Source organism: Rattus norvegicus, chromosome 1 (genome assembly GCF_021556685.1).
Source record: "Rattus norvegicus strain SHRSP/BbbUtx chromosome 1, alternate assembly SHRSP_T2T, whole genome shotgun sequence".
Classification (NCBI taxonomy): Eukaryota; Metazoa; Chordata; class Mammalia; order Rodentia; family Muridae; genus Rattus; species Rattus norvegicus.
The window spans coordinates 96,030,777-96,051,602 of NC_141534.1; the positions used below are offsets into that span (position 1 = coordinate 96,030,777).

Consider the following 20,826-nt stretch of genomic DNA (forward strand, 5'->3'; position numbering starts at 1 on the left):
TCGTAGTTTACTGGTCGCTTCGGTGCAGCGCCAGTCTCCAGAGGACTTCCGCAGCCCCGAGGGGTGTGAGGCAGGGAGGCGTGTCTTGTGTCGGCTCCAGCCGGGGATCCTGGCTCTTCACCCTGTTTGACCGGTTTCTCCTTTCTCCTAGCCACGTCCGCCTTCTCCCTCTGCTCAGGGAACCTTTCACTGTCCCTCTCCGCAGGGCGGGAGTCTACTACTCCGAGCCTGCGAGCCTGGGGAGGGGCGAGAAGACCGGAGCCGTGCGCTAGACCCCCTTCAGCGCTGGGCGGAGCGGGACGGCGGCGGCGCGCCCTCGCGCACGCGCGTTCTCTAGCGGACTCCGGCCAGGATTGCTGGGGGTGGGGGTCCCCCTGGGGCGGGGGTCGGAGGACTTCTTTTCCCACCCCCTTTTGGAACGCGTGCGCGAGCTACCGTGCACACGCGCGAGCTACCGTGCACACGCGCGAGCTACCGTGCACACGCGCGAGCTACCGTGCACACGCGCGAGCTACCGTGCACACGCGCGAGCTACCGTGCACACGCGCGAGCTACCGTGCACACGCGCGAGCTCTGGTTGCCGGGGTCAATCCGCCAAGTGCCGGGCTGCGGGACTAACCGTTCTGTTGGTGGGATCCTCCCACATCGTTTTCAAACGTAGCTTCCCAAGTCCCCTCTAGGTCTGTTCGTCTACACAGGAGCTCCGGGGTGCCGCAGAGCTCGCTGTCCCTTGTCGGGAGTCCTGTCACAGGTAACAGGCGCGGCTCCCGCCCAAAGGAGGTGGACACACCTACTAGCTCCCGCCCTTATGGATTCCCGGGAGCCGGAACGTGAGGACGCGGCTCCCCGTGTTCCTCTGGGCTCCAGACCGGTCCCGGAGATGGGAGGCGCAGAATCACGACCTGTAGGGGCTGCCTGGCAGGCCTTCTCTATTCATTCAGTAATGACATAGTCTGACGGTAACTAGTGTTTGTTGAGTGCCTGGGAAATATCGAGATTTAATCCACTCGTGGAAATGAGCGAAGATTCAACCTTAAAAAAAAAAAAAAAAGAAAACGGTGTTGCCACTCGCACTCCATAAGGGATTCTGAGCAACTGGACTGGGATTGCTCAAACCTCTAAATCTCATGCATTCACTTTCTGATTAAGCCTGCGTCCTGGGAAGGTGTTCATTATGACATGATGGAAAGCACTTATTTCTTATCGGGACAGATCAGAGGCGTCATTCACTTGTTCATTCAGCAAAACATCTCATGTAATCTAATCCAGGTCATTGTAATCACAAGCAGTAAATACCTAGCAAAAATACCTGCATAAACTATTTTAGTTTAATTTTTGAGACTGGGTTTCCCCATGTAATTAGCTGGCCTGGAAGTTTTAATGTACACTAAATTGGCCTTGAACTCACAACGGTTTGCCTGCCTCTGCCTTCAAGTGTTGCAGTTGAAGGCATGCACTACTATGCCTGACCAACTTCAATTTTTTTTTTTTTTTTCGGAGCTGGGGACCTAACCCAGGGCCTTGCGCTTGCTAGGCAAGCGCTCTAACACTGAGCTAAATCCCCAACCCTCCAACTTCAATTTTTACAGAAAGCCAGGCCTCTAACCACAGCACTCACAAGGCTGAGGGCAGGAGGGTTACTGCATATCATCTTGGGTTATCAAGTTAGAACTTTGGGGGGGGCATAATTTTCTATTAAAAATTCCTGAAGCCTACCTTTCCCTGAGACTCTGTAGGCTTAAAGTTAATGGTTGCTGGGGAGAGACATTTTGTTCAGTGGTATGGCCAATAGTTCATGCCCATGTGAATAAAACCTCGGCCATGCTCTTCTAAGTAACTAAACCAGCTGGTTCACATAAATAAAGTTTACATACAACAGTCAAAGATTAATCTCCACGGGCATGGTGGCACATACCTTTAATCCCAGCACTTGGGAGGCAGAGACAGTCAGGTCTGTGTGAGTTTGAGGCCAGCCAGGTCTACAAAGAAAATTCCAGGACAGCCAAGGTTGTTTACACAGAGAAACCCTGTTTCAGAAAAGCCAACAAATAAATAAATAAATAAATAAATAAATAAATAAATAAATATTAATCTCAATAATGAGCTGTGATACCTTAAAATGTAAATATGTTTTCCATTCCATTTACAATTTAATTAAAAGTATGAGACACCAACAAAGATAGGAAACTGCCCAGTGTCTCTTAATAAACCAAATACACTGGTAAAGGGTCTGTAATTTACAGGGAAATCTACTTGGGAAGTAGAGGCAGGAGGATTGGGAGTTCCTTGGCTACACAGCAAGGTTGATGCTAGCCAAGGCTACATGAAATACCTCCCCCACCACATACACACACACAGGACCAATATCTATTAATAGGAATTTGTGTGACTGAGCAGTCAGATACTCTGCAGCTGGCAACTGTTACAGAGTGAAGTCCAGTTGTATATTAGCATCAACTAGTCTCTAGATACAGAGAGAATGTCTGTATATTGTATGCAGACATATGTAGACCACGCGTTATTATACTTCTATATGTACAGAATGCCTCTAGAGACATACAGAAAAAACATCACCAGGTCTCTGTCATGAAGAGGAAACAGAGGTGGCCAACTGTGAGATGGTGACTTTTTGTTCATATGGCCCTTGGTATCCCAATATTCTTTCCATGTCCATCTCAAAAAGCTAAGGAGAAATAATAGCTAACTCATAGTACCATCATAAGAATTAAATGGGGCCTAGGGAGATGGCTCAGAGGTCAAGAGCGCATATTCTTGGATCTCTTGACATGGGCCCAGCCTCCAGCACCCATGTTGAGCAATTCACAACTACCTGTAACTCAAGTCCCAGGGGGATCTGACACCTTCTTCTGGCCAACTTCCAGGGCACCTACACTCATGTGCACATGCCCCCCCACTCCCAGCACATACACAGAATTTAAAAATAAATTAAAACCGTATTAAACGCTGGTCAGTACTTTGTGGCCTTGTGCTCTTTGTGTTTGTGGCTAGGTGCTGTGGTTCCCAGGGATCTGAGCTACCTCTCTGCTCACTGGAAACTAACCCACCGTATTAAAATACGTTTGTCAGCCATAAAGAAAGTTAAGTGCATTCTGGCCTATTGAATCTGCCCAAAGTCCAAGACTGTGTGGGCGCACTTCAGCTCCTTAGCTGTAATGCCACTCAAAGAACAGAGTAAGTCAAGGTGGCCTCTCCAGTTTTATAGTCAGCGAATGAGGCCCTCTGGTCCCAGCTGGACTACCGGACTCCTGCCTTTAATTCATTCAGGGATGTTTCTCAAAGCATGGGACGCACATCCCCTTCCTTTTGGGTGCTCACTGCTTGTTAAAAACACTCACAGTACTTTGTGATATGATATCAGCTACCATAGCCAGCTCCCCAACCGAGACTGAGGCAGGAGGACCACCTGAATCCACAGTTCAAGACTAGCCTGAGCACACATGCTCAAAGACATGTGGTGTGCAGGCACACCATGGGTATTAGACCAGGGGATTAAGTTTGAAACAGTTGAAAGCTGCAGAAGGAAAAAACTTTAGTGACCCATCACTCCAACTGTCCCATTGTTAATTTTGTGACCATCTGTTGTTGTCTCCTTTTCCTGCTAAACTGTAAAGTCTAGGAGGCAAGAAGTCTTTATCTCATATGCTGTTAGATTCTATGAAACCAATTGAGTGCCCAGAAGCATGTAGTGTGGTGGAGTAGAGTGCCCCCTGCAGGCAGGTCTCTTATAAGGCAAGTAAGGCTCTTCCTCCACAGGCTTTTCCTTGAATATTGTCTGTATATTGGACCTAAGAAAAATCAAATCCAAACAAACAAAAATCCCCACAGACTTGGGTTTTCTCTGCAGACAACAGGAAATAGCATATCTTAGTCCCAAATCCTTTGTCTCATAGTCACCCTGACTACAGACTGAGTGCTACCAGTAAAGCAAGCCGGTTGGTCAACCCCATGGGAGCTAAGTCTTCCAGAACTTACTCCACACTCATTGTTAGGGATTAGCCTGAGACTGAGGAGGAAGTTGGGAAGGGCTGAGGGGAGAGGTTTCCTCTGGGCCACCCTATGAATGAGCTCAAGGTAGGACTGACAGAAAATACAAACCTTGGTGAAGATTCATTTATGCCCCTCCCCCAATCCCAGCAGCGATAACCCAAAGAATCCCGACTGAATTTTTGTAGGCTGGGGAAGAAAAGGGGGACTCAATGCGTATGCCTAGAACAATAGGAGCTATTGGTGGGGACTGCAAATTTTCCACACATGATATCATTTCTGGTTCTGGGGACTAAGGAGGACCCAGTGAGGTAGATTGTGGGTATGGGACTGGCTTACTGCCGTGCAGTGGTGAGCTAGCAGAACCTCCCTATCTGTGATATAGATGAGTTCAGAACTGTGAATTGGCTCTTAGGTCTTGATTTGAGGGTTGGGGATAGGGTCACTCTCTGTTTAACCCAGGATAGCCTAGACCCCAATCGTTATCCTGTTCTCCTGCCTTAGCCACCCGTGGACTAGAATTACAGACAGTCTTGAACATATCTCTTTTCTTCTCCAAACAGATTCCCACCCACTCCGCATGTATGCTCTGCCTGCTGCTTTCTCTCTGCAAACATAGGGCCCTAAGCTTAGCCATGCCAGAGAGGTGATTTTGCTGCTGGCTTTGCTTCAAAAGATCCAAGCCAAAAAAGACCGTGAACTCCAACAGTTTCCTGAATGGATGGCCTTCCACTTTAGTGTGCAGGAGACCCAGCAGCTAGAGAGCTTGTTAAAAGCCAGGTTACCATTGGGTCTTATATAGGTGTTTACAGTGCAGTAGGGTCAGGCTTTGGTCCATGAAAAATTTGCCCTTCCGTCCTTCTCTTCTGCTCCCCTTTTTCTTCCTCGTTTTGGGGGTGGGGTGGGAGGTATTGAGATAGGTATCTCTAGAGGAGGACTTCACAGAGATCAAATTCAGAGAGATTTGCCTGCCTCTGTCCCCACAGTGCTGGGATTCTAGGTGTGCGCCACTGCGCTCAGGCTAAAAGGACCAGCACTGAAAAATCTAAGGAGTTCCTAACTCTGCTGAGTAGCACCCCTGGAACACCCTGGGAATCACTTCTCTGACACTGAGGGTTCCTTCACGTGGCAGTCATGGTTGGGCTTCACTGCCCTCTGCTGGCCAGAGAATAAATGTAGTCATCGTGTTTATAGAGCAATAGGAAATAGGAAGGGAAGGGGAAGAAAAGAAGAAGGCAAAAGGGAGGGGGAGGAGAGGAAGAAGGAATGAGTAGGGAGGGGAAGCAGAAAGCTGGGGATGAAGTAGGGAGAGAAATGGAAACCAAAGGCATCTTGGAGCCAATGGTAGTTGTCTGGTTGCTTCAGGGTATACATATCAAGGCTTCCTCAGGAATTCTGTCTGTTCGCAACGACAAAGACATAGCGCAGTACAAAGCAGGCAAGATTGGAATTTTCATCTTACAAGTCAGAAACGCGGGCTTGGGGAGGAAGCTCCGTGGCGCACGCTCAGCTCGCACGAGGCCCTGGGTTCTATCCCCTGACATTGCATAAGCCAGGCACAGCTGCAATCCCAGCACGGAGGAGGTATGAGCAGATGAAGTCACCCTCCGATATACGAGAAGTCCAGAGCCGGCCTAGGATACACAGGATGTCACGAAACAAAGGAAAACACAACCCAAACCATGGGCGGAACTAAGCACCCCTCTTTTGGGTACCCACAGGCTCGCAAGCAACAGTCCTAAGGAGGACCAGGGGGAAACCAGGCCAAGATGACCACCTCCAGGCTCATTCCCAAGTGGAATGAGTTTTTGATGCTTGTGAATGACATCATTCAAGAAAACAAGGTAAGGGCACTAACATCATTATCAGTTGGCCTCTTATCCATCTCACGGTAATAGGCACTTTGTGAAAGCAAGAACCAGGACAGACCATTGTGGTCCCCTCAACAGAAGGGGGCCACCAATTTCCAAATAATTGTACAGACATAACAGCGGGGCATCACGATAGTGGAACATAGACATTTGGGAGCCTTGTCAGAGGAACCACCCTGTGTGGGAAGAAACTTCCTGGAAGGGAAGAGTGTCTTCGTCACTGTCCTGTGCTGTGAAGAGACACCGTGACCAAGGCAACCCTTATAACAGGAAGCATTTAGTTGGGGGCTGGCTCACAGTTTCAAAAGGCGAATCTGTCGTCACCATGGCCGGGAACACACTGGAGAAGCAGCTGAAAACTATATCCTGATCCACGGGCAGCAGGCAGAGAAAACCGGACCTGGCATGCTCTTTTGAGACACATCCTCCAGAAATGACACGCCCCCTAAATCCTTTCCAATGCTCTGGTCATCTAGAGCCCATTCAGGTGTGGTTCCATTATGCATCCAAAGTTTCTTACACGCTTGTAAAGTGTGTCATATGCTATGCACATGTGAGGTAACGGGAGTTGGGGGGAAGGGGGGATATGTTCTAGTTTGCTTTCTGTTGCTGCGATAAAACACTGACCAAATGAAAGTTGGGGAAGGAAGGGTTGTATGCAGCCCCCCCCACACCCCCACTCGGTGGGCCCAGCCCTGACATATCAATTATCAATCAAGAAAATGCCCTCTAGACTTACCTACAGGCAGACCTGACTGAAGCAATCGTTTGGCGAAGCAGCTCTCTTTCCAGGTGTGTAAAGGTGACAACCAAGATAAGCCATCATAGTATAATTTGGGAAAGCCCTGCAATCTTGCCCCACCCCCACCCCCGCCCCCACTCCCCCATCAATATGTTAGTGCCTAATCCTCCGGTTATGCGCATCTCTCCCCCAGAAATCCTCAGCGGAGGAACAGAAGGACGTTATCGTGCTGAGTGACCGATCCCAAGTACTGTACAAAGAATCTCGATATCCTCTCACTATGCCGATCATATGCTATTACTTCGTCGATGCTCACTTCTTTGCCTCCCTCTCCTGGGCGTCATCCAACATAAAAGAAACCCTGGTAAGGTCCCTTTCCTTCTCCTTCTCAGTCTCTCCAAAGGCCACACCCTTGTAGCTCTCAACCCAGAGCCATCCTGTGAATGAACACTGTCCAGACTCAGGGTTTGCCCATTCACGTCCTTCATTCTGTGTAGACTTCATGGTCAACGTTAAGTTGGTGAAAGGATTCAAGCTTCCCTCCCTCCACCCTCTTTCCAATTCCCTAGAAGGCAAAAGTCATCCCAAGCTTCTGATACCTCCTTAGCAAAACAAGGAAGCCTGACACGACGCCACACGCCTGTCATCCCAGGGCTCAGGAGCCTGAGATGTTCCTTTCATATCTGGAGGAGCAGGAGTTGAAAGCCACCTTGGGATACAAAGCAAGACCCTGTCAAAAATAAATATCCAGGTGGTGGTGGTGGTGGTGGTGGTGGCGGCACACACCTTTGATCCCAGCACTGGGGAGGCAGGGGCAGGTGGACCTCTGAGTCCAAGGCCAATCTGGTCTACAGAGTGAGTTCCAGAACAGCCAGGACTACGCAGAGAAACCCCAACATGGAAAAACCAAAACAAACAAATAAGAAGGAAAAAAGAAAGAGGTCAACCAGGTCCCCCTAGTAAATTCTAAGCCAGTCAGGGCTATATAGGGAGACCTTGTTAAGAAAGGAAAAAGAGGAGGAGAGAGAAGAATAGAAGATGGCTGACTGGCTCTCTTCTCCTCTACTGCCTTTTACTGTCTGCAGGCTGTAGTGTGGGTGAAGAGCAAAACTGAGGACATGGTTGAAAAGAGAACATTCCCCATGTTGGAGCGACTGCGGCCTATCCAGGCAATGGTGCACACAGGCCCCTTTCATCTCATTGTGGCCTACTGTGGTGACATGGTCTTGAGGCTCTTTGGGGACCATTTTAGGTCATTCAGACCCCTGGGTACCGTGCCCTGCCGCTTTGATATCAACTGCCTCTGCTTCGATCCAGAAACAAAGATGCTCCTGTCCGGCATCCAGGGGGCAGTGGTCACTTGGATCATTGATCCAAGTGGCAAGGGCCTTCACTTGATTCAAATATCTCCCATCTCTGGCGAGGAGATGATCCAAAACATCTCCCTGGATGGCCCCAATGGCTGCCTCATAGCCCTGTGTGAAACTACACTGAGAGTCCTGGAACGCCAGGGCCAGGGTCAACTGGTAGAGTCCCAGAAGTTCATAGCCATTAACTGTGGAGCTCCGATCACCTGCTGCTTCACTAGCCTTGAGGACAGCCTTCTCTACGCCGGCAACAAGGCTGGGGAGATCTATGTATGGAGTCTCATGCAAAGTCAGTCTCCCCACAGTTTCCGGGCCCATCCCTCGTTAGTGGTGTGTATACAGAGCCGGTCCGAGGCCCACACCCTGCTGACGGCTGGCAAGGAAGGCGTAATCAAGGAGTGGAACCTCACTTCAGGGAACTTGCTCCGGCACCTGGAACTTGGCGAAGAGCTCTATAACCTCAAGTTTATCGACAACACTACTTTCTTCTGCCAGACAACGCACCATTTTTCCTTACGCTGTCTACCTGGCTTCTACAGTCTCTTCAATATCTGCGGCTCCGTTCCCCAGCAGTTACGTCGAGTCCGCTATCGGGACAGCTGCTTCCGGATCCTGTGCGTCACCGAGGATGGCCTGTTGCGCTTCGTGTCTCCTGTAACGGGGGATCTTCTGCTTGTCATTTGGCCCTTCTCAGTCCTTGACCATGCTGTGGACTGGGCCTATGATCCGGGGAAAGAGGAGCTTTTTGTAGCGATAGGCACCACGGAGGTGCTAGTGTTTGACACAACCCGCAATCCTTGCCCAGTCAAGTATCTCTTGTGCACCTCACCGGATGCTCAGGACTATGTTCATTGCCTGGCTTTCGGGAATTTCCATTTGGGGCGGGGGCTGGAAGGACTGATATTCTCTGGGCATCAGAGCGGTATGATCAGAGTGCTTTCCCAGCACAGCTGCGCCAGAATTGAGAAAAGTGTTCACTTTGGGGCCGTGCTGGCTCTGTCAGTATTCTATAGGGGGTTTTTGGCTACCCGGGACAACTCTTTGGTCTGTTCCTACGGGGTAGATGACTACATCCATTTGTCAGAAGCCGTGTTGACCGGGACCAGATTGCAACTTAGGTCCCTCGCTTGCATTCTCAGCAGCCGCCCACTAAAGCACCTGATCCTCCTACCGAGGGCCGTAAGTGCCATTACGGACACCAACTGCCTACGGCTCTGGAAGTTCCACGATTTTATATCCTTTGGGTCAAGGCAAGGCACCAAAGTCATAGAGACGTTGCCTCTGCACCAGTGCGCCATCACCTCCTTCGATGTCTGCTTGGCCTTGAGTATTTTTGTCACAGGCGGTTCTGATGGCTCCGTCCGCATCTGGGATTTCCATGGTAGACTTATAGCCATGCTGGACTCGTCCTTGCACTTTGGCCCACTCTGCTTTGCCAATGACCGGGCTGACCTACTTGTGACTTTCAACCAGAGTATTTACCTGGTGTCCTGTCTGCAACTGTTACCCGTAACCTTACTCTCTCGCCTTGCCCTTCTGAGCATAACAGATGACATGGTAGAAATGCCCAAACCTTTCCTGCCAAGCTTCTTCTTCTCTTTTGAGACCTTATTTGTGCCTAAATATAGCTACCAAGGTCAACGGAGACAGGACCTAGAAGGCCTGGTACACCTTCCCAATAAGCGAGCTATTGCCTTTGATCATAAGGTGCCACATGTCATAGAAGAAGAAGAAGACGGCAGCACTGTGCTACTGGCCGCTCCCCGTTCCGTTCCTCTGGAGGAAAGTAAGTTGCTGCCTGGGATGGACAAGCAACCCCAAACTCACTACGTGGTTCCTCCCCAGCTGCGGTTGACCGCCTGGGACGGACTGAACCCCTATGAGATCCTGCGGTGCTACTTCGGACATGGGAAGAAATGGCTCCTTGCCCCGGATTGCTACATCCCTAACTCAGTGATCCGCGCCCGTCTTTGGCCAGAGGGCAGCCCAATATTCCTCAAGTGCAGCCTGCACCCACCCCAGCGGACTCTGGAGTGGGAAAAGGATCAGCCATTCTTCTTCTGGCAGAGCAGGATAAGAGCTACGAGCGAAGCGGGCCAAATCCCACCCAAAGAGGATGAAGAATTCCTGGAAACGAGACTCACCAAGGACGTCACCTACAGCATCCTCACGGATGCAACGAACCGCAGCTGGCTGGGGAAGAAGATGAGCGAAGTGGCCATCAGCAGCCTGATTGAGGCAATCCTAAGCATCATGGCCCATGCCAACCCGCTGAAGTACCAGTGCAGCGTCGGCGCGTTGGGACAGATCTTCGCCTCTTACCAGGTGTCTCCACCTCTGCGCTCCGAGACCGCACACCGTCTGCTGGACGACACTACCCATCCCAACCCGCTCATCCGAGAACTGGCCTGGGAGGGGCTGAAGCGCCTGGGCATGATCACTCGTCTCTTTGCCTTGCCCCTGGCCCAGGGACTGATGGACAAGGACCAAAGAGTGAGGACCAAGGCCCTGAACCTAATGTCCGATACCGGAGTCCATTCCAAGAGCTCACTCTTAACCCTGATCCAGAAACCAGGCCTCTTCCAGGAGTTGCAGTGAGTCGCTTCGTGCCTACCTCCATTCTTTGCTGCTAGCTTTAATCTTCTCCCAGCTCCAACTTTTTCCTCCCCCGCCCCCTCCAGCACCCCCCCCCACATCTTTATCCCTAATCATTATCACTCCCTATATCGGCTCTTCTTCTTTTTCACAGCCCCTTGTGATTCCTGAACTGCCCTCTGATGGCCTCAGCTGCCCCCTCTTGCTTCTTCATCCCTTCGTCTATCCCTCTCCGTCTCCTACCCTGGTGGGGTTCCAGCTTCATCCTCACCATTGCCCTCTTGGCTTTTGCATCATACGCTGTCCTTCCTTGCCCCACCTCTGCTGAACCCCATGTTTGCTCCGCAGCACCTCTCTTCTTCCTGCTCCCCAGTTGTGTCTGATTCAACACAGCTCTCTCTCTCTCTCTTTCTCTCTCTCTCTCTCTTCTTGACTTTCACAGGCAAGAGATGATTGGGGAGGAGTCCCTGGACCATCTTCTGGGGATCCGGCCCATAGACATTCAAACCCTCACTACTCAAATAGAGCTTCGATTAAGTGATAACCTGTCAATATTTAAAGGAGATAAGGTTGATTTTTCTTTGGATGTCCCAGGGTTTTTTACACCTAGTCAGACCATCTCCTTGCTCCTACTTCCCCCAGCACCTCAAATACTTGAACTCAAGTCCACCAAAAGCCAAAGACGGATCCGGTCAGCGGGCAGAAAACGGGGTAAGTACAAGGTAGCCGGGCCCATGGATTGGATCTCTAAGAGCAAGGCTAGTTGGGATTAGAGAGGGTCCTGAGGTACAAGGTAGGAAGAAAAGTAGAGAGCTTGAATCAAAGAAGAGAACTCTCCTAGGGGATGTCTATATAGACTCTGGAAAACCTCAAGGTCCACACCCCACCCCACCTTCGATAAGGAGGCACAACTTGGGAACACACCTACCGAGGGAGAATTTCTTAAAGGAAAAAAAAAAAACTAGCCCTCCCTCTCTGTACTCTTTATTAAAAGTTTCATTTACCTGACATACTTTCCTCATCTCCATATCTTGTTCTGCCCCCCCCCCCGACCCCGCAGCCCGGAAAATATTGCGAGGCCTCAGAAAGTTGAAAGAGGCAGCTAGACAACAGAAACAGGAGGAACTAAGTGACCACGGTGAGGCAGAAGCAGTCGAGTCAGACCTCAAAATAACCTACTCCAGGTCTTCAACTGATAGCCTACTGAAGAGCCCCAGAGAGCCTGAGATCTCAGAGAAAGATATCCTGAAGGAACACATTTCTGTAGCCATGAGACTGAGGAAAAGGCTTCACCCAAGAACCACAGACAAAAAAGACAAGAAAGCTCACAAACAACGCAAGCACAGGAAGAAGAAGAAAGATGTTGCTCCAGAGGAAATCTTGCCTCCTGAAGTGGATGAGTCTCTTCTTCCTCCTCTAGAATCACCTCCACCACCATCAGCGAGGAAGAGAATTCATAAAATGTCTCAGCGGGGTGTCGGGGGAATACCAGGTAGGGTTCTCCCTCCGGACAGTGAATGGCGGGATGATCTCTGTCGGCTCACAAACCTGAGGATAGCTGATAACCAACCATGGATGGTGGATGATCTAAGCGCTGAGCTAGTGGCTACTGCTACTGAGGTGCTGGTAGATAAATATCCGAGCTGGGAACTCTTTGTGGACATGTGCCCCTTACTGGAGAGAGAAACGGGAGCTGAGGCTGAGGTGGAGGCAGAGGCGGGGGCAGGGGCAGAAGCGGGGGCTGAAGCTGAGGCTGAGGCTGAGGCTGAGGCTGAGGCTGAGGCTGAGGCGGAGGCGGAGGCTGAGGCTGAGGCTGAGGCTGAGGCTGAGGTTGGGGAAGAAGCCCCGCAAGAGGGAAAACCAGTTGTTATTGGTGAAGAGGCAACTAAAGAGGGTGTGGAAGTTACAGGTCAGGAAGAGAGGCCAGAGGCTGGAGGGGAAAGACTAGAAAAAGGACAGAAACCACAGGAAGTGGAGCAAGTGCCCTTCAAAAAGGACCAAAAGAAGGAAGTTGCTTTCTTAGAACCAGAGGATATAGTGAAAGAGAAGGAGAAACACAGGAAGGGAAAGAAAGCTAAGGAGGAAGAAATGAAAGAAGATGAAAGAATAGAGGAGACTGTCTTCACCGAAAAGCTGGCTGTGACCCCGAAATCAGAGGAAATGGCTGAAGGGGGAGCAGAAGGAGGAGAAGGAAGAAGAAGAAAAGGAAGAGCATGGGAAGAGGAGGAGGAAGAAGCAGAGAAGTGGGAGGAGAAGGAGAAGAAGGAGGAGAAGGAGGAGGAGGAGGTGGAGGAGGAGGAGAAGGAGGAGAAGGTGGAGGAGGAGGAGAAGGAGGAGAAGGTGGAGGAGGAGGAGAAGGAGGAGAAGGAGGAGAAGGTGGAGGAGGAGGAGGAGAAGGTGGAGGAGGTGGAGAAGGAGGAGGAGAAGGCAGAGGAAGAGGAGGGGGAGGAGGTGGAGGAGGAGGAGGCAGAGGAGGAGGAGGCAGAGGAGGAGGAGGAGGAGGCAGAGGAGGAGGAGGAGGAGGAGGAGGAGGTAGAAGAGGAGGAGGAGGAGGTAGAGGAGGAGGAGGAGGTGGAAGAGGAGGAGGCAGAGGAGGAGGAGGAGGAGGCAGAGGAGGAGGAGGAGGAGAAGAAGAAGGAGGAGAAGGAGGTGGAAGAGGAGGAGGAGGTGGAAGAGGAGGAGGAGGAGGAGAAGGTGGAGGAGGAGGAGGAGAAGGAGGAGAAGGAGGAGAAGGAGGAGAAGGAGGAGAAAAAGAAAAAGGAAGAGGAGGAGGAGAAAAAGAAAAAGGAAGAGGAGGAGGAGAAGAAAAAGAAAAAGGAAGAGGAGGAGAAGAAAAAGAAAAAGGAAGAGGAGGAGAAGAAAAAGAAAAAGGAAGAGGAGAAGAAAAAGAAAAAGGAAGAGGAGAAGAAAAAGAAAAAGGAAGAGGAGGAGAAGAAAAAGAAAAAGGAAGAGGAGGAGAAGAAAAAGAAAAAGGAAGAGGAGGAGAAGAAAAAGAAAAAGGAAGAGGAGGAGGAGAAGAAAAAGAAGAAAAAGGAAGGGGAGGAGCAAATGATTGAACTAAAAGAAACAATAAAAGACATGGCTGAGAGAAAGCTGTCTTGGCAAGAGTGGAAGAGGTCTTGGGATGAATGGCAGAGAGCCCAGACTCAGAGGACAGTGCTTTGGGAAGACTGGAAGAAAGAAAGTGATGAGAAGTATTTCAAAGAAGAGAAGAGACTCCAGGCTGAAGGGAAGCTGCCACCAAGTGAAGAAGTAGTAGAGGATCAGGAGAAAAAGAAGCTAACATGGGATGAGTGGAAAGACGTCTGGGAAAACATCATCTCAAAGACCCAAACTGAGAGAGAAGTGGATCTGGGAGAAATGCCATCCAAGGAAGAGGAGGAAGAGGAGGAAGAGGAGGAAGAGGAGGAAGAGGAAGAGATAGAGGAAGAGGAAGAGATAGAGGAAGAAGAAGCAGAAGGCAGAAAGGCTCTTAGTAGAGAGAGGAGACAGATCCAAGAGGCACAGAGACAGGCCAGGGCAGAGTGGAAACAAGCCCGAGCTGTGCGGCAACGAGCCAAAGAAAGGAGGTCGCTCGCAAAGGAAGAGGAGAAACTCGCCCAGGAAGAGAAAAAGCTAGCCCAGGAGGAGAGAAAACTGGCCCAGGAATATGTGAAAATGGTTACCAAGGGTGGAAAACGGGCCCACATAGAGATGACCCTCGGCGAGAAAGAGAACTTTCTGGGCCAACAAGAGGAAATCCTAAGCCAGGAAGCAGAGCTACTGGCCCAGAAAAAAAAGAAACTGGCCAGAAAGCTGGAGAGAGCGGCTCACGAAGAAGAAAGAATCGCAAAGAAAATAGATAAAGTAGGGGAGGTGAAGGCAGTGTTGGCCCAGAAAATAGAAGCCATGTTGGAAAAGGAGAAGAGTCTAGAGTTGGAGGAAGAGGAGTTGAAAGAGGAAGCCAAGAACCTGGAGTGGGACAGGAGGGAGCTAGCTCTGAAAGAAGATGAACTGTATGAGGATGTGGAAAAACTGGCGGAGAAGAGTGAGGAGCTGGCTAAGGAGGAGGAGAGGCTGGCCTTGTATGAGAAGTATCTGTCCTTGGAGGAGATGCTGGCCCAGGAGGAGGAGGAGCAGTTGGAGGAAGAGAACAGACTGGCCTGGGAGAAAGGCAAAACACCTGAAGAACTGAAGATACTGCAGGAAAGGGAGGAGAAACTGAGGGAGAAGAAACAGAGACAGGCCCAGGAGAAGGAGAGATTGGCCCAGAGAAAGAAAGAACTCAAAGAAAAGAAGGCAAGAGTCGCTGAGATGGAAAAAAGTCTGGACCAGGAGAAGCACTTGCTGTCTCTGGACAGAGGAAGGCTGGCCAAAAGGGAAAAGGCTCTCCACGATCAGGAGACAAAGCTCCTTAAGGGGAAGGAACAATTAGAGGACATAAAAGGCAAACTGGAGTCGTACAGGGAGAAGCTGATTAACTTGAGCAAGAAGCTGGACAGAGAGATGGATGCCTTCATGGTAAAGAGAGAGAAGCTGGCTGACACAGAGAAGAAAGTGGAGCAGGCAGATATGCTTCTGGCAGAGAAGCGAGGGAGGCTGTCTGAGGAAAAAGTAAAGTTAGCCCATGAGATCACGAAAATAATCCAGAAGAGCCAACCCATCAGAGAAGAGCCGGAGATTATTAAAGATGGGGAGAAGCTGACCTACGAAATGGAAAGGGTGGCCAAGGAGAAGGAGGAGCTGGTGGAAGAGTCAGCACAGTCCCCCACGAGAGACATCCAGAAAGCCATCTTAAGGAGAGGGAGGCTGGCCACCCATGAGATAGATCTAATGAGGAAGAAAGTGTCCTTGGAGGAGAAGATTCTCGCGTATGAAGACAGACTGCTGGCCACAGAGGAAAAGAACGCTGCCAGAGAGAGTCTGGAGCTTACCAGAGAACAGAGGATACATGCCCACGAGGAAAGGAAACTAGCCAAAGCCTCCAGGAAACTGGGCAGACAGAAGGGCATTTCCAAGGAGCTTGCAGAGACTAGAAAATCCTTAAAGGCACTTCAAAACCTAGCCAACAAAGAAAGGAAACTGGCCCAGAAAGAAGCCAAGATGACAAAGATAAACCGGTCACTGTTAATTAAGGAGGCCAGGCTAAGTGCGGAGGAAGAGAGACTCAATGCTAAGGAGTTGGAGGCCGGAGAAGAACAACCAGAGATAATCATGGAGGAGAGGAGGCTAGCTAAGATGCAAAGATGGCTGGCCAGGCAAATGAGAAGGCTGAGAACCCAAGAGCAGAAAGTGGCTAAGGAAGAAGGGGAACTTGACTGGGAGTCAATGAAGGTCTCAGAGGAGGAAGAGGAAGAGGAGGAGGAGGAGGAAGGGGAGGGGAAGAAGAGGGACCTTGAGGTAGAGGAGGAAGCTCTATCCTTTAAAAGATCGAGGATTCGGAGAAAAGCCTTCGTGGGTCTTCTTCCTGGGACAGAAAAGTTTTACAACCTTTTAAAACAGGTGAAACGCGAAGAGACCATTTCTCAGGACATGGATAGCCTGCTGTTTGAGGTAGAAGAAGAAAGTTCTGAGTCTGAGGAAGAAAGGGAGGAGGCTGAGGAAGAAGCTGAGGTGGAGGCTAAGGCGGAGGAAGAGGAGGAGGAAGAGGAGGAGGGCGAGGAGACAGAGGAGGAGGGAGAGGAGACAGAGGAGGAGGGAGAGGAAGAGGAGGAGGAGGAGTGGAAAGAGAAGAAAGGACAAGTGGAGGAAGAGGAAAGGGAGAAGAAAGATGAGGAGCTAGAGGAATGGGAAGGAGAAAAAGAACTGGAGGAGATAAAAAAGATAAAAAAGAAGAAAAGAAAGGTTAGAAGGGAGAAGGAGGGAGGGAAGGAACAGAAAGAGGAGAAAGAACAAGTGGAGGAAAAGGAAAGGGAGAAGAAAGATGAGGAGCTAGAGGAATGGGAAGGAGAAAAAGAACTGGAGGAGATAGAAAAGATAAAAAAGAAGAAGAAAAGAAAGGTTAGAAGGGAGGAGGAGGGAGGGAAGGAACAGAAAGAGGAGAAAGAACAAGTGAAGGAAAAGGAAAGGGAGAAGAAAGATGAGGAGCTAGAGGAATGGGAAGGAGAAAAAGAACTGGAGGAGATAGAAAAGATAAAAAAGAAGAAGAAAAGAAAGGTTAGAAGGGAGGAGGAGGGAGGGGAGGAACAGAAAGAACAAGTAGAGGAAAGGGAGAAGAAAGATGAGGAGCTAGAGGAATGGGAAGGAGAAAAAGAACTGGAGGAGATAGAAAAGATAAAAAAGAAGAAGAAAAGAAAGGTTAGAAGGGAGGAGGAGGGAGGAGAGGAACAGAAAGAGGAGAAAGAACAAGTGGAGGAAAAGGAAAGGGAGAAGAAAGATGAGGAGCTAGAGGAATGGGAAGGAGAAAAAGAACTGGAGGAGATAGAAAAGATAAAAAAGAAGAAGAAAAGAAAGGTTAGAAGGGAGGAGGAGGGAGGGAAGGAACAGAAAGAGGAGAAAGAACAAGTGGAGGAAAAGGAAAGGGAGAAGAAAGATGAGGAGCTAGAGGAATGGGAAGGAGAAAAAGAACTGGAGGAGATAGAAAAGATAAAAAAGAAGAAGAAAAGAAAGGTTGGAAGGGAGGAGGAGGGAGGGAAGGAACAGAAAGAGGAGAAAGAACAAGTAGAGGAAGAGAAAAGGGAGAAGAAAGATGAGGAGCTAGAGGAATGGGAAGGAGAAAAAGAACTGGAGGAGATAGAAAAGATAAAAAAGAAGAAGAAAAGAAAGGTTAGAAGGGAGGAGGAGGAAGGGAAGGAACAGAAAGAGGAGAAAGAACAAGTGGAGGAAAAGGAAAGGGAGAAGAAAGATGAGGAGCTAGAGGAATGGGAAGGAGAAAAAGAACTGGAGGAGATAGAAAAGATAAAAAAGAAGAAGAAAAGAAAGGTTAGAAGGGAGGAGGAGGGAGGGGAGGAACAGAAAGAGGAGAAAGAACAAGTGGAGAAAAAGGAAAGGGAGAAGAAAGATGAGGAGCTAGAGGAATGGGAAGGAGAAAAAGAACTGGAGGAGATAGAAAAGATAAAAAAGAAGAAGAAAAGAAAGGTTGGAAGGGAGAAGGAGGGAGAGGAGGAACAGAAAGAACAAGTAGAGGAAAGGGAGAAGAAAGATGAGGAGCTAGAGGAATGGGAAGGAGAAAAAGAACTGGAGGAGATAGAAAAGATAAAAAAGAAGAAGAAAAGAAAGGTTAGAAGGGAGGAGGAGGGAGGGGAGGAACAGAAAGAGGAGAAAGAACAAGTGGAGGAAGAGGAAAGGGAGAAGAAAGGGAAAGAGAAAGAAAAAGAGAAAAGGGGGATAGAAAAAGAAAAGAAAAAGGTGGAAAAGGAGGTGCGTGAAGAGGAGGAAGAGGAAAAGGAGGAAGAGACTGAAGAAAGCTCAAGTGAGGAGGAGAAGACGAAAAGTGTGACCCACGTAGAAGAGAAAAAGGAGAAACACTTACGGGAAGAAGAGAGGAGAGAAAAAAGAGAAAAGCCAAAGGTACAGGTAGAAAGAAAGAAGGTCCTACCAAGACGGGAAGTGTTCCCTCAAGAAATCCCTGTGCTCAGAGGAAGCTCTATGAGACTGGAAGCCCTGAGCAGACCTTTTGAGAAATTGACCCCAGTATCCAAGGAGCCGGAAAGTAAGGAGCCAGAAGCAAAACAGATACCCAGGAAAGAAGATGCCACAGTGAAGGAGATACCCACAGTGAAGCCCTTGATATCCCTGAAGGCAAAGGTGCTGGATAAAGAGAGGGAGCTGATGGAGAAATATAAACTGGAACCCCTACGCCTTCTGGAGGTGATCTCAGAGTATGAAAGGGCAGGCTTGGCCACGCCATTCACGTCTCGATTAGTTAGAAAAGCCTTGGAAGCCCACAGGCCCCAACTCAAAACGAAGTTGGTTTTGCAGGATCACCCTTCCCTGGCAGGACAACCGATCGGGCAGTTGCATCTCCCAGAGATCTTGGCAGAGGAACCATACTCAGAGATAGGGGTATCGGACATAGAGTGGCTGCATGGGGTCTTGAAGCAGATGGAGGCAGGAGAAGAACTTCCCAGATACAGTTTCCACAGACTGTGCCAGCTCCTCAAAGACTTCACCAAAACGGAAGAACTGCAGTGGGTGCACCTGGCGGTACTTGAAGCCATCGTGCACCGTCACAAGCAGACTGTGGATTCAGAATCTTCAAAGCCTTGCAGAGAACCTATGAGCCCCAAACACCTGAAAGTGATTCCTCCCATAAAGGGAAGGGAACAGGATGAATGGCTGGAACCTTCCGCGGTTCCCGTACCAGAGTCATTAGCTACCAAAAGGGTTACAGACCCGAAGCGTATACACTGGCGTCTTCTAGGGGAGCCGTACAGAGGTGCTCGGCTGCAGCAGTTATCCAACGCCCTCGACGAAATGAAGACACAGTATCTCGATCCTACCACCAGAGACATTTTGACCGATGCTCGTTCTTCCGTAAACGAGCAGACCCTGGCACTGATGTTTCAAAAGGACTTTGGGGACCTTAAAAGTAAAAGCAGGTATCCCAAACTGCCCAAGTTGGAGAAAAAGCCGATCTCCAAAAAAAAGGAAGAGGTGCCCCCGTGGGAGACATTTGTGGCGCTCTACCATGTTTTGCGGATGCTACAACAGCGGTACGCCACAGACAGGGCTGCTTGGATGGAAAAGTTTTACCAGCTCATGGACCTGTACCAGATTAAGTCTCCTGGAATCCAGAGGCTACTGCTGGACCTGCTAGTGACTGAAGAGCCCCAATACCAAGAGTTTGTCCCCAAAGAGACTGCGAAGGCCGAGGAGCTGGTGCCCGGGGAGCGGCTACTGTACTGCGTGGTTTGCGGTAGCTCCCACACCCCACATGTCCCTCCGGGGTTCCGGGAAGTCATACCCCTCCCCGAAAAGAATAATGTGCATACCCTCAGCCCCAAAGGCATTACCAAGTACGGAATCCTCGAACTTGCCTGGAAGAGTCTGCCCCAAGCTGATATTCACCTCATCAGGAAAGAGTCCCACATCACTGTCCCCACTCCCTAGCTTGGGACTGGCTAAAAGGTCAGGAGCTTCCTCGGCTGGAGAAACTAGACACACCTTCATCTCCAGGGCCCACGAAGGGGAAAGCCAGGTCAAAGTCGTTTGTTTTTCCATACCCAGGTCTAGAAAGACAGTTTCTGTCTGTGGAATAGACAGAAGGGACTCATTTGCAACAAGCTTTGATGTGTCCCTTCAAGCCAGTGTTAAATGTGTTTTCCAGAGAAAGCAGCCATGTGTCTGACAGCAAGACAACCTCCCCGAAGCCAGTTGGTGTATACCCCGTTAAAGGTGAGGAGGTCAGAGCCTCCCCTACCTTCCTCACCATCCACAGTTAATCCTAAATAAACAATAGAGAAAAAAAAAACAATTAGAAGACTTTCCCATTTAGTGCTTGGTGGCAGGATGGAGGCCATGGCTCTCTTCCCTGGGGAGGGCTCTGCTTGCTAATGACTCGAGACTTAAGTAGCAGGAGTCCAAGGGATTGGTTGTTTTGGGGACAGGATCTCACTATGTAGCCAGTGAGCCAGCCTGACAGCAAGCAGTTTACACGCTGAGCCATCTTACTGGCTCCCTGACTACATACTATTTTAACCCCATCATTGCAATAAAATTGTCCTGAGTCACCCGAAGTTAAGAGCCACCTGCGTGTGTCTATCATTAGATACACCAGTTCCGACGAATGTGGGGACCCCCATCTGCCCCATGGCCCCAGCACTTGGAGCAGTGTGCACCCAGGAGCTACTGACGTGTATTCTCCACCAATGAAATGAGCCAACTCAAGCCAAATTAAAGGATGCAAAGGCAGGTTTATTGGAGGGAGCTCTCTGGCAGGTCCACTGATGTTACAGGAGGCTAGGGAAGTAGCCACAAGGATGACTACAGAAAAGCAGGGAGGAGAGAGAGAAAATGCATGCACACAGAGAGAGGGGGAGGGGAGGGGCAGGGGGGGTAGAGAGACAGAGGAACCCAAAATGTCTGGGTTATAGAGTGAAGAGCCTCCGCTGGAAAGTTCAGGGTACAGGGTGGGGTATGCCAGCCATGCCCTGAAACAGGTAGGGACTGAGGAATGCTGGGAGAACCTGGAGGCCAGGTCCACTTTGGTATGTTAAATGCTCACCTTAGCCACTTGTCCTAGGTCCGCCGAATTTCAACAGCAGATCTGTCCATATTTCTCAAACTGACTTTTAATCTAATATTGCCTCCACCCCTCCCCCCTTGA

At 49.8% G+C, this 20,826-nt stretch overlaps 1 protein-coding gene across 1 annotated transcript; it reads left to right on the forward strand.

The window, feature by feature from the left end:
* The first annotated feature begins 588 nt into the window (after positions 1-588).
* Positions 589-20,230, forward strand: Wdr87 (WD repeat domain 87). Its single transcript, NM_001447364.1, is given in 6 exon segments — positions 589-751; positions 5,727-5,849; positions 6,812-6,982; positions 7,704-10,579; positions 11,023-11,291; positions 11,641-20,230. Coding segments are annotated over 5 exon segments (11,361 nt in total). The 5' UTR covers positions 589-751; positions 5,727-5,774; the 3' UTR covers positions 19,611-20,230.
* The last annotated feature ends 596 nt before the right edge of the window (positions 20,231-20,826 follow it).